General features: G+C 50.0%; 1 protein-coding gene across 1 annotated transcript in view; it reads right to left on the bottom strand.

The window, feature by feature from the left end:
* The window catches only part of GDA (guanine deaminase), a 56,141-nt gene that overhangs the window by 4,062 nt on the left and 36,092 nt on the right, over positions 1-15,987 (bottom strand). Inside the window, exons 6-11 of the mRNA XM_075191733.1 lie at positions 15,449-15,476; positions 13,399-13,506; positions 4,456-4,563; positions 2,737-2,834; positions 2,170-2,237; positions 1,654-1,899 (exon numbers count right to left, since the gene is read on the bottom strand). Coding sequence (XP_075047834.1) covers positions 1,654-1,899; positions 2,170-2,237; positions 2,737-2,834; positions 4,456-4,563; positions 13,399-13,506; positions 15,449-15,476 — 656 coding nt within the window. The remainder of the gene's footprint in view (positions 1-1,653; positions 1,900-2,169; positions 2,238-2,736; positions 2,835-4,455; positions 4,564-13,398; positions 13,507-15,448; positions 15,477-15,987) is intronic.

The following is a 15,987-nucleotide window of genomic DNA, read 5'->3' as shown; positions in this document are numbered from 1 at the left end:
ACCAGGTTTAAGAAACACTGATCTAGAGCAATGAGGTTGGCTTCATTACCAATCAATGTATTGAAGTTCAGCTATTTTGGATTTGTGTTTTAAATTTTAACCTGGAATCAATTTAACATTACTAAACACAGTCATTATAGTTCCTTTACATCAGACCCAGGGGTTAAATTTATTAAAGAAAGTTGCTTTAACCAACGTTTTTTGGTGGTTTTCTCTGCGGTTTCAAAATTTCCACATTTACTGAAGGTCAAACCACCAGTAAAAAAAATAGTTTGAAATACAAGCACAGTTTAATAAACCACCACTTTACAAATCGCCATTCCTGATTTTTAACATGATCAAAATATAAACCGTCAGATTTACTAAGCTGCTATTTGACAAACTGCTAGAAAAGTGCCAGTAAAACAGCCAAAATAAAGGAGGTGGTTGTGAGAGGCTGAACTGCATGCTGTCTGAGCTATAATGACATTCTGAACATAAGAGGAGGCACCATTGACTTATGAAACAAGGAGGGCAATCATTATTTATTGATTATGGGGACAAAATTAATTTATAATTAACTTATGGGGTAACATTTTATTTTTCATTATATTATGGGGGTAATATTGTTGTATTATTATATTAATGGCAATAATAAATATATCATATTTGGCCAAGTAATGACAATATAAATGTTGATTATCCATATTATATTTTATTCATACAAAATAGATTAGTGGACTGGAGTGCCACCTTTATATACTTAGACCTCACTCTGGTATTTTTGTCCATTAGATTACTTTATATTGAAGAGCACCTCCTCAAAGATATATTTGACATAATGTCATTACTCATTTTCTGATTAGGTCAGTCCTGTTCCTTGTGCGATAATTACTCCCTCTCTTTATGCAATTGCGGTACTTTGACAACATTTTTAATATAGGGCTGAGCCAAAACTCTTCGATTCTTTTTTAACATTCCTTTATGCTATATTATTACAGATAGGTGTCTCTTTCTTTTATTAAATGTATTATTTAAACTTATTACTGAGATTAACGGTAAAGAACAGCTCTTTTGAAGGTTTTGAGCGCTATCCATGCCCCCTGAAGTGTATCAGGTTGTCAATCGCTGCCTTAGCGAGTACCACACAATTAAGCCTAAAGTACTTTAAAAATCAAAACTAAAATGCAAATTGTTTTATATGAACAAACTACTGGTAACATTCATAAAAGTGAAAAATGTTGACTGCTTGCAATTGTTGGACGTCAGTTTTTCAAACAGTCGGGACTATAACTCTGTCGGGAATGACAGCTTTGTGGTCAACATGTCGGGGTAAGTGTTGTCAGCATTTTGGTCATCGATATAGTGACTACCACCGGACTCACACAGAGTGCATCAAAATGCATGATAGGATATACAAGGGAGTCAGACAGTAGACAGACATGGAACAATGGGTAGAGAGAACCCTGCCCGTGAGAGCTTACATTCTAGAGGGAGGGGAGGAAAATAGTTGAATCAAATGTTTATTTGCAGGCTACTGGTCAGCTATAACTGCTGGTCAATGAGGATTATAGAAAAAAACAACCATGACTTACATGACAATTGTACAAACAATTTAAAGTTTCTTAAGTAATTTCATGTTATGCTAGCTTTGGTCTGGTCAGGTGTACTGACCTTCACTTCCCCCAAGAGTTGCAAGCCGGAATGCCTCCTTATAACTTAATACATTGTAATCAAGTTCCATTTCCATTGTGCCATTTTTAGCATGACCGCTTACTTCATTTGGAGCCATCTTCCCCTTCTGGTTGGTGTTTATTTTGTTAGTCTCCCTTTTTATTTTTTCCATGAAAATAATTTTTGACGTTTCTATAGCTTTCCGGATAGCATCAATTAGGGATATGGAATATCCTCCTGCCACATCTATTGAGAAAAACGCAGTTCATTTTTCAAATCCATTCAAGAATACTTCTTATTGCATAGTTATTCATAAGAACTAACAGCCATATATAGCAACATACACTAAGTTAAAGATATATGTTCCAAAATTTCAGAGAACACTATCTTCACACAGATTCAACTTCTGATATACCACATACCGTGACACAATTAACCTTATGCAGTTTATAAGTCTACAGTATGTTCCACAGCTGTCACCCTTCCCCAAAAGATCACATAATATACATAACTTACCAGTTCCGAGTCCCATTTTAACCTTGTGCCTTAATACATTTTGGACATCAAGGTGACCACTGCACAATCTAAAGTAAATAACAAGTTGGATGTATGAACTTCATTTTATATAAGTACTCGTTGCCACAATTTTCAATTACTTCACTGTTTTTTCATTAACTTGGCTATGCTGAAATACTTTGTGCTTCTGCTAACATTCTCTCAATACTCTCTCTATCTCTATATCCATAGTTTGTTCTAGCCTAGAGCTCTCATATGTCCTGATTTTCCCAAGACGGTCCTCTTTGTTTCCATCAAAAATCTTCTACATAGAATTCTAATTTTCCCATAATTTAAAATCACCCTTGTTGTCTTTCATTAACTAAGGGGCTTAGTATAGCATTTTGCGCTTTAGGTTATGTCAAGAGATTAAAATATATAGTAAACAGTATAGTAATATTGTTGTAACCACTGAATACTGTATTACATGATTAAAACTAACAAGAAAAATAAGAAGTAAACATTTATTTTATACATTTTATTCATCTACATCTTGTAACATGCATTTTTATTATAACATTAACTTACGAAATGTTTGAATTAGGGCAATGGGATAATGCAGCTCCTTTTTCTCTAAACACATGTAGTTCTTCATCTGTGAGGTAGCAGCCATGCGCCATCACTGTCTAAAATGCAAAATATGCTCGCACTGAACAATAACAATATAGATATATAAGTACAAGGCATGTAAGCACTACCCATGTGTTTTTCACACTTATTATGCTTATGTTGGCAATTAGTAGATGTTTATTAACCTTTTACAAACTTAGCATTACAAGTCTAGTGTGGGATAAAAGGATACATTCTCATATGAAAGTTTTCTGCTTTCTTGTACAGTTACTTGTACACTGCTTTATACTGGATAAAAGTAACAATAAGGCGGCTCTTCACATGCAGATTAAGGGCTAGATTTACTAAGCTGCGGGTTTGAAAAAGTGGGGTGTTGCCTACAGCAACCAATCAGATTCTAGCTTTTATTTATTTAGTACTTTCTAAAAAATGACAGCTAGAATCTGATTGGTTGCTGTAGGCAACATCCCCACTTTTTCAAACCCGCCACTTAGTAAATCTAGCCCTAAATGTCTTTCTTTAAGAAACGCATTTGGTGCTTGTCATACTGAAGTAATTGTGGTGCATTGTGCTCCATTTGCTCCACCCACTTTCATACACTATGTAAGTACAGCAGACATGAGATAAGAGGTGTGATCAGTGCAACTTGTAACGGATGCTCAATCATGCTGCTGGTCTAAAACTAAAGGGAAGATTTAATTAGCTACAAGGTGTCTCCGAAATGTCCATGAGATACCTCGGGATAGAGATTTGACAGAAATCCCATAGAGGTGCGAGGGAAAATGAGTGGGGATTTCTGCCGTAACTGCCGGCAAGGAGCATAGCGCGTGTCCACGCACCACATCGCCAGAAATGTAATCTTCCCTTAAGGGGTAGATTTACCAAACCTTCTAAATAGGAATAATGGAGGTGTTGTCAATAGCAACCAATCAGAATGTACTAGATAAATGATTGATAGAATCTGATTGGTTGCCAGGGGCAGGTGGGCATCTGACTCCCATGCCAGTCCGATATTGGGTTACCTTGGACTGGGTCACCGGGCCACCTGCATTTTTTTTCCTTTAAAATGTTCCCAATAGGCTGCTGAGTTGAGTCTTGCCCCCTGGGCTAAAATCTGCCAGCCCTCCCCTGTTGGTTGCCATGTACAACACCTTTTCTTTTACTTTATAGGTGGTTTGATAAATCTACCCCTAAGGCTGTTATCATTAGTAATAGTATATGTATGGTAAGTTCACTTTAATTTGGCATCAAATACAGCACAGTGTACTAGGCAGACAGGAGAACTGCCGGGCTACAGGCCTGATAAATCTGTTTCTGTGGAGGCTGGGTGCAGGGAGGTTAGAGGAGTGTTTGCACACCTCTCCATTATCTGGTTACCACTTTAATACTGGTGTTAAGGAAAACAATGTAACCAGTGTGCCATGGATTAAACCGCTGTCTTTGCTGATGGTATTTACAGTGTAGCTGTCAAGCACATACAATAGTGCTGCTTTTCTCTACAACTCAAATGGACATAAGCAGGTAAAACATTTTTAATTGGTTCACCTGTGATCAAGAATCCTAGATCCATGTTAAAAGTCAAGAGGAGTTTGGTGTTTGGGTATCGAGAATCACATCGGATATCGCAGTAACAACCATTAACCAAATTCTTGAAATACCAAAAAAATCAAAACTCACTTTGTTTGTCAGAAGCTTGTTTTTATTATATACTTCAGTATAGTTTTTGTAACCTGGAAATAGTCTTAGCACCTCTTCAATTTCTGCAGTAGACTCACTGATGTGACTCTAAAATAAAATTTAGAAATATAGTCATTAATATATAGATCCTAGGTCTGTAACAGCGGATACATTATCAGCTTCCCTTTAAAAACACCTCTTAATGCTCCAGAATATGCATGAGTGTTTTTCACAAAAATGATTACATATACTGTAGTTCGGCGGTTCCCAGGGGTGCCGCGGCGCTGTCACTGGGGTGCCGCGGGCCAGCCATAGAAAAAAAAGAAAGAAAACAGAAACTTACCAATCCGCGCGGCAGCAGGACCCAGCAGCCTCCTCTCTCCTGCAGCTGTCACTGAATATCGACGTCAGTGACAAGCTGCTGCGGGAGAGAGGAGGCTGCTGGGTCCCGGCGCTGCGCGGATTGGTATGTTTCTGTTTTCTTTCTTTTTTCTATGGCTGGCACCTGGCGCGGGGCAGAGTGAGAGGGATCGTGGCAGAGGAGGGGGACAGAGGGTAGAGAAGGGGGACAGATGGCAGAGGAGGAGGACAGATAGCAGAGGAGGAGGACAGATAGCAGAGGAGGGGGACAGAGTGCAGAGGAGAGGGACAGAGAGCAGAGGAGGGGGACAGATGGCAGAGGAGGGGCACAGAGGGCAGAGGAGGGGGACAGATGGCAGAGGAGGAGGACAGAGAGCAGAGGAGGGGGACAGATGGCAGAGGAGAGGGGCAGAGAGCAGAGGTGGGGGACAGAGGGCAGAGGAGGGAGACAGAGGGCAGAGAAGGGAGACAGAGGGCAGAGGAGGGGGACAGATGGCAGAGGAGGGGGACAGAGAGCAGAGGAGGGGGACAGATGGCAGAGGAGGGGGACAGAGGGCAGAGGAGGGGGACAGAGGGCAGAGGAGGGGCACAGAGGGCAGAGGAGGGGGACAGATGGCAGAGGAGGGGGACAGAGTGCAGAGGAGGGGGACAGAGTGCAGAGGAGGGGGACAGATGGCAGAGGAGGGGCACAGAGGGCAGAGGAGGAGGACAGAGAGCAGAGGAGGGGGACAGATGGCAGAGGAGAGGTGCAGAGAGCAGAGGAGGGGGACAGAGGGCAGAGGAGGGGGACAGAGGGCAGAGAAGGGAGACAGAGGGCAGAGAAGGGGGACAGAGGGCAGAGGAGGGGGACAGATGGCAGAGGAGGGGGACAGAGAGCAGAGGAGGGGGACAGATGGCAGAGGAGGGGGACAGATGGCAGAGGAGGGGGACAGAGTGCAGAGGAGGGGGACAGAGAGCAGAGGAGGGGGACAGATGGCAGAGGGAGGGGCACAGAGGGCAGAGGAGGGGGACAGAGGGCAGAGGAGGAGGACAGAGAGCAGAGGAGGGGGACAGATGGCAGAGGAGAGGGGCAGAGAGCAGAGGAGGGGGACAGTGGGCAGAGGAGGGAGACAGAGGGCAGAGGAGGGGGACAGAGGGCAGAGGAGGGGGACAGATGGCAGAGGAGGGGGACAGAGGGCAGAGGAGGGGGACAGATGGCAGAGGAGGGGAACAGAGGGCAGAGGAGGGGGACAGATGGCAGAGGAGGAGGACAGATGGCAGAGGAGGGGGACAGAGTGCAGAGGAGGGGGACAGAGAGCAGAGGAGGGGGACAGATGGCAGAGGAGGGGCACAGAGGGCAGAGGAGGGGGACAGATGGCAGAGGAGGAGGACAGAGAGCAGAGGAGGGGGACAGATGGCAGAGGAGAGGGGCAGAGAGCAGAGGAGGGGGACAGAGGGCAGAGGAGGGAGACAGAGGGCAGAGAAGGGGGACAGAGGGCAGAGGAGGGGGACAGATGGCAGAGGAGGGGGACAGAGAGCAGAGGAGGGGGACAGATGGCAGAGGAGGGGGACAGATGGCAGAGGAGGGGGACAGAGGGCAGAGGAGGGGGACAGATGGCAGAGGAGGGGCACAGAGGGCAGAGGAGGGGGACAGATTGCAGAGGAGGGGGACAGAGAGCAGAGGAGGGGGACAGATGGCAGAGGAGGGGCACAGAGGGCAGAGGAGGGGGCAGATGGTAGAGGAGGAGGACAGAGGGCAGAGGAGGGGGACAGATGGCAGAGGAGGAGGACAGAGAGCAGAGGAGGGGGACAGATGGCAGAGGAGAGGGGCAGAGAGCAGAGGAGGGGGACAGAGGGCAGAGGAGGGAGACAGAGGGCAGAGGAGGTGGACAGAGGGCAGAGGAGGGGGGACATATGGCAGAGGAGGGGGACAGAGAGCAGAGGAGGGGGACAGATGGCAGAGGAGGGGCACAGAGGGCAGAGGAGGGGGACAGATGGCAGAGGAGGGGGACAGAGTGCAGAGGAGGGGGACAGAGAGCAGAGGAGGGGGACAGATGGCAGAGGAGGGGCACAGAGGGCAGAGGAGGGGGACAGATGGCAGAGGAGGGGCACAGAGGGCAGAGGAGGGGGACAGATTGCAGAGGAGGGGGGACAGAGAGCAGAGGAGGGGGACAGATGGCAGAGGAGGGGCACAGAGGGCAGAGGAGGGGGCAGATGGTAGAGGAGGAGGACAGAGGGCAGAGGAGGGGGACAGATGGCAGAGGAGGAGGACAGAGAGCAGAGGAGGGGGACAGATGGCAGAGGAGAGGGGCAGAGAGCAGAGGAGGGGGACAGAGGGCAGAGGAGGGAGACAGAGGGCAGAGGAGGTGGACAGAGGGCAGAGGAGGGGGACATATGGCAGAGGAGGGGGACAGAGAGCAGAGGAGGGGGACAGATGGCAGAGGAGGGGCACAGAGGGCAGAGGAGGGGGACAGATGGCAGAGGAGGGGGACAGAGTGCAGAGGAGGGGGACAGAGAGCAGAGGAGGGGGACAGATGGCAGAGGAGGGGCACAGAGGGCAGAGGAGGGGGACAGATGGCAGAGGAGGAGGACAGAGAGCAGAGGAGGGGGACAGATGGCAGAGGAGAGGGGTAGAGAGCAGAGGAGGGGGACAGTGGGCAGAGGAGGGAGACAGAGGGCAGAGGAGGGGGACAGATGGCAGAGGAGGGGGACAGAGTGCAGAGGAGGGGGACAGAGAGCAGAGGAGGGGGACAGATGGCAGAGGAGGGGGACAGAGGGCAGAGGAGGGGGACAGATGGCAGAGGAGGGGCACAGAGGGCAGAGGAGGGGGACAGATGGCAGAGGAGGGGCACAGTGGGCAGAGGAGGGGGACAGATGGCAGAGGAGGAGGACAGAGAGCAGAGGAGGGGGACAGATGGCAGAGGAGAGGGGCAGAGAGCAGAGGAGGGGGACAGAGGGCAGAGGAGGGAGACAGAGGGCAGAGGAGGTGGACAGAGGGCAGAGGAGGGGGACATATGGCAGAGGAGGGGGACAGAGAGCAGAGGAGGGGGACAGATGGCAGAGGAGGGGCACAGAGGGCAGAAGGAGGGGGACAGATGGCAGAGGAGGGGGACAGAGTGCAGAGGAGGGGGATAGAGAGCAGAGGAGGGGGACAGAGAGCAGAGGAGGGGGACAGATGGCAGAGGAGGGGCACAGAGGGCAGAGGAGGGGGACAGATGGCAGAGGAGGAGGACAGAGAGCAGAGGAGGGGGACAGATGGCAGAGGAGAGGGGCAGAGAGCAGAGGAGGGGGACAGAGGGCAGAGGAGGGAGACAGAGGGCAGAGAAGGGGGACAGAGGGCAGAGGAGGGGGACAGATGGCAGAGGAGGGGGACAGAGAGCAGAGGAGGGGGACAGATGAGAGAGGAGGGGGACAGATGGCAGAGGAGGGGGACAGAGTGCAGAGGAGGGGGACAGAGAGCAGAGGAGAGGGACAGATGGCAGAGGAGGGGCACAGAGGGCAGAGGAGGGGGACAGATGGCAGAGGAGGAGGACAGAGAGCAGAGGAGGGGGACAGATGGCAGAGGAGAGGGGCAGAGAGCAGAGGAGGGGGACAGTGGGCAGAGGAGGGAGACAGAGGGCAGAGGAGGGGGACAGAGGGCAGAGGAGGGGGACAGATGGCAGAGGAGAGGGACAGAGGGCAGAGGAGGGGGACAGATGGCAGAGGAGGGGCACAGAGGGCAGAGGAGGGGGACAGATGGCAGAGGAGGAGGACAGATGGCAGAGGAGGGGGACAGAGTGCAGAGGAGGGGGACAGAGAGCAGAGGAGGGGGACAGATGGCAGAGGAGGGGCACAGAGGGCAGAGGAGGGGGACAGATGGCCGAGGAGGAGGACAGAGAGCAGAGGAGGGGGACAGATGGCAGAGGAGAGGGGCAGAGAGCAGAGGAGGGGGACAGAGGGCAGAGGAGGGAGACAGAGGGCAGAGAAGGGGGACAGAGGGCAGAGGAGGGGGACAGATGGCAGAGGAGGGGGACAGAGAGCAGAGGAGGGGGACAGATGGCAGAGGAGGGGGACAGATGGCAGAGGAGGGGGACAGAGGGCAGAGGAGGGGGAGAGATGGCAGAGGAGGGGCACAGAGGGCAGAGGAGGGGGACAGATTGCAGAGGAGGGGGACAGAGAGCAGAGGAGGGGGACAGATGGCAGAGGAGGGGCACAGAGGGCAGAGGAGGGGGGCAGATGGTAGAGGAGGAAGACAGAGGGCAGAGGAGGGGGACAGATGGCAGAGGAGGGGGACAGAGTGCAGAGGAGGGGGACAGAGAGCAGAGGAGGGGGACAGATGGCAGAGGAGAGGGGCAGAGAGCAGAGGAGGGGGACAGAGGGCAGAGGAGGGGGACAGAGTGCAGAGGAGGGGGACAGATGGCAGAGGAGGGGCACAGTTGTCAGAGGATTGGCACAGTGGGCAGAGGAGGGGGACAGATGGCAGAGGAGGAGGACAGAGAGCAGAGGAGGGGGACAGATGGCAGAGGAGAGGGGCAGAGAGCAGAGGAGGGGGACAGAGGACAGAGGAGGGAGACAGAGGGCAGAGGAGGTGGACAGAGGGCAGAGGAGGGGGACATATGGCAGAGGAGGGGGACAGAGAGCAGAGGAGGGGGACAGATGGCAGAGGAGGGGAACAGAGGGCAGAGGAGGGGGACAGATGGCAGAGGAGGGGGACAGAGTGCAGAGGAGGGGGACAGAGAGCAGAGGAGGAGGACAGATGGCAGAGGAGGGGCACAGAGGGCAGAGGAGGGGGACAGATGGCAGAGGAGGAGGACAGAGAGCAGAGGAGGGGGACAGATGGCAGAGGAGAGGGGCAGAGAGCAGAGGAGGGGGACAGTGGGCAGAGGAGGGAGACAGAGGGCAGAGGAGGGGGACAGAGGGCAGAGGAGGGGGACAGATGGCAGAGGAGGGGGACAGATGGCAGAGGAGGGGGACAGAGGGCAGAGGAGGGGGACAGATGGCAGAGGAGGGGCACAGAGGGCAGAGGAGGGGGACAGATTGTAGAGGAGGGGGACAGAGAGCAGAGGAGGGGGACAGATGGCAGAGGAGGGGCACAGAGGGCAGAGGAGGGGGGCAGATGGTAGAGGAGGAAGACAGAGGGCAGAGGAGGGGGACAGATGGCAGAGGAGGGGGACAAAGTGCAGAGGAGGGGGACAGAGAGCAGAGGAGGGGGACAGATGGCAGAGGAGAGGGGCAGAGAGCAGAGGAGGGGGACAGAGGGCAGAGGAGGGGGACAGAGTGCAGAGGAGGGGGACAGATGGCAGAGGAGGGGCACAGTGGGCAGAGGAGGGGGACAGATGGCAGAGGAGGAGGACAGAGAGCAGAGGAGGGGGACAGATGGCAGAGGAGAGGGGCAGAGAGCAGAGGAGGGGGACAGAGGGCAGAGGAGGGAGACAGAGGGCAGAGGAGGTGGACAGAGGGCAGAGGAGGGGGACATATGGCAGAGGAGGGGGACAGAGAGCAGAGGAGGGGGACAGAGGGCAGAGGAGGGGGGCAGGTGGCAGAGGAGGGGGACAGAGTGCAGAGGAGGGGGACAGAGAGCAGAGGAGGGGGACAGATGGCAGAGGAGGGGCACAGAGGGCAGAGGAGGGGGACAGATGGCAGAGGAGGAGGACAGAGAGCAGAGGAGGGGGACAGATGGCAGAGGAGAGGGGCAGAGAGCAGAGGAGGGGGACAGTGGGCAGAGGAGGGAGACAGAGGGCAGAGGAGGGGGACAGAGGGCAGAGGAGGGGGACAGAGGGCAGAGGAGGGGGACAGATGGCAGAGGAGGGGGACAGAGGGCAGAGGAGGGGGACAGATGGCAGAGGAGGGGCACTGAGGGCAGAGGAGGGGGACAGATGGCAGAGGAGGAGGACAGATGGCAGAGGAGGGGGACAGAGTGCAGAGGAGGGGGACAGAGAGCAGAGGAGGGGGACAGATGGCAGAGGAGGGGCACAGAGGGCAGAGGAGGGGGACAGATGGCAGAGGAGGAGGACAGAGAGCAGAGGAGGGGGACAGGTGGCAGAGGAGAGGGGCAGAGAGCAGAGGAGGGGGACAGATGGCAGAGGAGGGGTACAGAGGGCAGAGGAGGGGGACAGATTGCAGAGGAGGGGGACAGAGAGCAGAGGAGGGGGACAGATGGCAGAGGAGGGGGACAGAGAGCAGAGGAGGGGGACAGATGGCAGAGGAGGGGGACAGAGGGCAGAGGAGGGGGACAGATGGCAGAGGAGGGGCACAGAGGGCAGAGGAGGGGGACAGATTGCAGAGAAGGGGGACAGAGAGCAGAGGAGGGGGACAGATGGCAGAGGAGGGGCACAGAGGGCAGAGGAAGGGGGCAGATGGTAGAGGAGGAGGACAGAGGGCAGAGGAGGGGGACAGATGGCAGAGGAGGGGGACAGAGTGCAGAGGAGGGGGACAGAGAGCAGAGGAGGGGGACAGATGGCAGAGGAGAGGGGCAGAGAGCAGAGGAGGGGGACAGAGGGCAGAGGAGGGAGACAGAGGGCAGAGGAGGGGAACAGAGAGCAGAGGAGGGGGACAGATGGCAGAGGAGGGGGACAGAAGGCAGAGGAGGGGGACAGATGGCAGAGGAGGGGCACAGAGGGCAGAGGAGGGGGACAGATGGCAGAGGAGGGGGACAGAGTGCAGAGGAGGGGGACAGAGGGCAGAGGAGGGGGACAGAGGGCAGAGGAGGGGGACAGATGGCAGAGGAGGGGGACAGAGAGCAGAGGAGGGGGACAGATGGCAGAGGACGGGGACAGAGGGCAGAGGAGGGGGACAGATGGCAGAGGAGGGGCACAGAGGGCAGAGGAGAGGGACAGATTACAGAGGAGGGGGACAGAGAGCAGAGGAGGGGGAGAGATGGCAGAGGAGGGGGACAGATGGCAGAGGAGGGGGACAGAGTGCAGAGGAGGGAGACAGAGAGCAGAGGAGGGGGACAGATGGCAAAGGAGGGACACAGAGGGCAGAGGAGGGGAACACAGAGCAGAGGAGGGGGACAGAGGGCAGAGGAGGGGGACAGATGGCAGAGGAGGGGGACAGAGAGCAGAGGAGGGGGACAGAGGGCAGAGGAGGGGGACAGAGGGCAGAGCAGGGGGACAGGGCAGAGGAGGGGGACAGAGGGCAGAGGAGGGGGACAGAGGGCAGAGGAGGGGAACAGATGGCAGAGGAGGGGGACAGAGAGCAGAGGAGGGGGACAGAGGGCAGAGGAGGGGGACAGCGTGAGAGAGGGCAGAGGAGGGTGACAGAGTGCAGAGGAGGGGGACAGCATGAGAGGGCAGAGGAGGGTGACAGCGTGAGAGAGGGCAGAGGAGGGTGACAGAGGGCAGAGGAGGGGGACAGCGTGACAGAGGGCAGAGGAGGGGACAGCATGACAGAAGGCAGAGGGGGCAACGTGACAGAGGGCAGTGTGTCTGGATGCAGAGGGGGCAGTGTGCCTGGATGCAGAGGGGGCAGTGTGCCTGGTTGCAGAGGGGGCAGTGTGCCTGGTTGCAGAGGGGGCAGTGTGCCTGGTTGCAGAGGGGGCAGTGTGCCTGGATGCGGAGGGGGCAGAGTGTCTGGATGCAGAGAGGCATTTTTGCATACAACTAAATAAGTATTTCTGTTGTGACCTAAATATTTATTACAATTTTTTGACCCAACTACTTCTAAAACAGGACTGCTCAGTAATTATTCTGGAGGGGTGCCTTGAAAAAATTTGGAGACTCTAAGGGTGCCGCGAACTGCAAAAGTTTAGGAACCACTGCTGTAGTTCATAAATGTTACCATGGGGAGCTGTGGAGAGCAGCATCTTACATTTACTATGTACATGCAGCAGTTCACACCATTGTAAGTGCAACAGAGATGGTGAGATATCTAGCAAATATTTTTACTTTTCCAACCATAAAGAAAAAAAATGTTAAATATATAAAGGATTAAAAACAAATCTGACAAAAAATGAATAATGCTAAAATAAACCAGAAATTCCCAGTAGTAATTATTAAACAAGTAGGATATATAAACCTAGTTTCACAAGGAGGTGTATTAGACACCACAGTATTGCTGTGTATCAAGACCCTCACATAACAATTTTGTGTTACTGGGGACATACTCCATCCATTATCTTACTCTCAGTTTGTGACTACTTGCTTGTCTCTCTTACCCTCCTACCATTATGAGTCTGCAACTGTCATAAGCACTGTCATCAGAAATTGTGGGGCCCATATGAAAGAAACCCACGATGTATAGCGTAGAGCATACTACAGCAACCTCATATTATGCAACATAGTAGTACGCCCAGTTCATATTATGCCACACATTAGTGCCCCAGTTCATATTATGCCACACAGTAGTGCCCCAGTTCATATTATGCCACACAGTAGTTTCACAGTTCATATTATGCCACATAGTAGTGCCACAGTTCATATTATGCCACATAGTAGTGTCACAGTTCATATTATGCCACACAGTAAAAACAGTTACAAAGCATCAATGAAATAACAATGTATTAAATTACTTTCAGAATGAACATAAGTATGACCAAAAATAAAATGCATGTCCGATAATGGTGTGTGAAACCATTTAACGAGATAAGTATACTATATCATAGAGTCTGTCAAATGTATAACATACCTGGATATGTAGCTGATGCTCATCAGCATATTTGCCAAGTTCATTCAGCAATTTTTCAGTACAGGATATTCCAAACCGAGGAGTTACAATGGGTTTAACTCTTTCATACTAAGAAAATGAAAAATATTACATTTTTAAGTTGTTTACATATGGTATGGCAAACTATGTAGAACAAATGTATGTGTGAAATCATTCCTTTTTTGTGCCACACACAGGCTAGGCAGAAAGGATATGAGAGGACTCTAAAAATCACTTTAATTAAAATATCTGTAGCATGTATAACAAGATAAATATATATTACATATATTGAAAGCTTAAACCTTGTACTGTTACTCTTATAACAGTATTAAGTGATAAGCTATTGCTAGACCTAAACAATAGTATGTTCCAAACAAGATCAATGTGTTATTTATCTTTATCTGTGTACAATCATGGCCAAAGGTTTTGAGAATGACACAAATAATATTTTTCACAAAGTCTACTGCCAAAAGGTCATGAAGAGTGATCAGATGAATTGCAATTAATTTAAAAGTCCCTCTTGGCCATGACAATGAACTTTTATCCCCCAAACAACATTTCAGCCATGACACAAAAGGACCAACTGACATCAGGTTGTTGATTTGCACGTTAACACAGGTAAGAGTGTTGACAAGGACAAGGCTGGAGATCACTCTGCCATGCTGATTGAGTTAGAATAACAGACTGGAAGCTTTAAAAAGAGGGTGGTGCTTAAAATCATTCTTCTTCCTCTGTTAATCATGGTTTTCTGCAAGGAAACGTGTGCAATCATTGCTTTGCACAAAAAGGGCTTCACAGGCAAGGATATTGCTACTAGTAAGATTGCACCTAAATCAACCATTTATCGGATCATCAAGAACTTCAAGGAGAGAGGTTCAATAGTTGTGAATAAAGCTTCAGGGCGCCCAAGAGCGTCCAGCAAGAGCCAGGAACGTCTCCTAAAGTTGATTCAGCTGCAGGATCAGGGTACCACCAGTGCAGAGCTTGCTCAGGAATGGCAGCAGGCAGGGGTGAGTGCAGCTGCACTCACAGTGAGGCAAAGACTTTTAGAAGATGGCCTGGTGTCAAGAAGGCCAGCAAAGAAGCCACTTCTCTACAGGAAAAAAATCAGTAACAGACTGATATTCTGCAAAATGTAAAGGGATTGGACTAGGGTTAAGCCATTTTCTCTCATGAATCCCCCCTTCAGATTGTTTGGGGCATCTGGAAAAACACTTGTTCGAAGAAGGAAAGGTGAGCGCTACCATCAGTCCTCTGTCATGCCAACAGTAAAGTATCCTCAGACAATTCATGTGTGGGGTTGCTTCTCAGCCAAGGGAGTGGGTTCACTCACAATTTCGCCTAAGAACACAGCCATGAATAAAGAATGATACCAAAACATTCTCCAAAAGCAACTTCTCCCAACCATCCAAAAACAGTTTGGCGACGAACAATGCCTTTTCCAGAATGATGGTGCACCTTGGCATAAGGCAAAAGTGATAACTAAGTGGCTCAGGGATCAAAACATTGAAATTTTGGGTCCATGGTGATGAATCTCCCCAGACCTAATCCCATTGAGAACTTGTGGTCAATCCTCAAGAGGCGGGTGGACAAATAAAAACACACAAATTCTGACAAACTCCAAGCATTGATTAGGCAAGAATGGGCGGCCATCAGTCAGTATGTGGCCCAGAAGTTGATTGACAGCATGCCAGTGTGAATTGTAGAGGTCTTCGAAATGAAGGGTTAACACTGCAAATATTGACTCTTTGTATAAACTTAATGTAATTGTCAATAAAAGCCTTTGACACTTATGAAATGCTTGTAATTTTACTTCAGTATAACATAGCAACATCTGACAAAAAGGTATAACAACAGTGAAGCAGAAAACTTTGTGAAAAATACTTGTGTCATTCTCAAAACTTATGTCCATGACTGCAGAGCATTTGCAGATCATTATTGTAAATTTAACTATTTTAAACAATATGATAACTAAAATGTCTTAGGAAAATAACTTTGTTTCAATATTCCATTTTTTAAGTTGTATACTCACTTTTTTATTTTTCAGGACTTCAACAAATCTAGAAAATAATAAAACACACTATAAAGAAGTGCAATTTATTTTCAAGCTATTTTCAATTGTTTGTAAGCATTCATAATAATAATGTCCAGGAAGTATTATTTACTTAATTATAGGTATGATAGCTAAGCTAAACTAAATAATGAATCATTGAAGGAACATGTGCATTTAATTTCCACATTTTGTGCAATTATTTTGTTGTTGCTTTTTAATAGGGAGTATTAACGAGTGAAAACATATTTACAATCAGACTAAAACGTTCTGTCAAATTTGATGTCAAAGGAAGATTGTCGAATAATAACTCTCAAATTAGTTTATTCAGTGGAATAACAGCATTAAAATCACGTTCACCAATTCTATGGAGGCCTAATATAATGAGAAAGTGGTTTGGTAGCTGTTCTTTGAAATATATATATATATATATATATATATATATATATATATATATATATATAGCAGGTATCCAGTGCACCAAAAGAATAGTCTTAGATGTTCATTAGATAAAATATCAG

The sequence above is a fragment of the Mixophyes fleayi genome, chromosome 1 (assembly GCF_038048845.1).
Source record: "Mixophyes fleayi isolate aMixFle1 chromosome 1, aMixFle1.hap1, whole genome shotgun sequence".
Taxonomy (NCBI): Eukaryota; Metazoa; Chordata; class Amphibia; order Anura; family Limnodynastidae; genus Mixophyes; species Mixophyes fleayi.
This window is presented reverse-complemented; position numbering and strand designations above follow the sequence as displayed.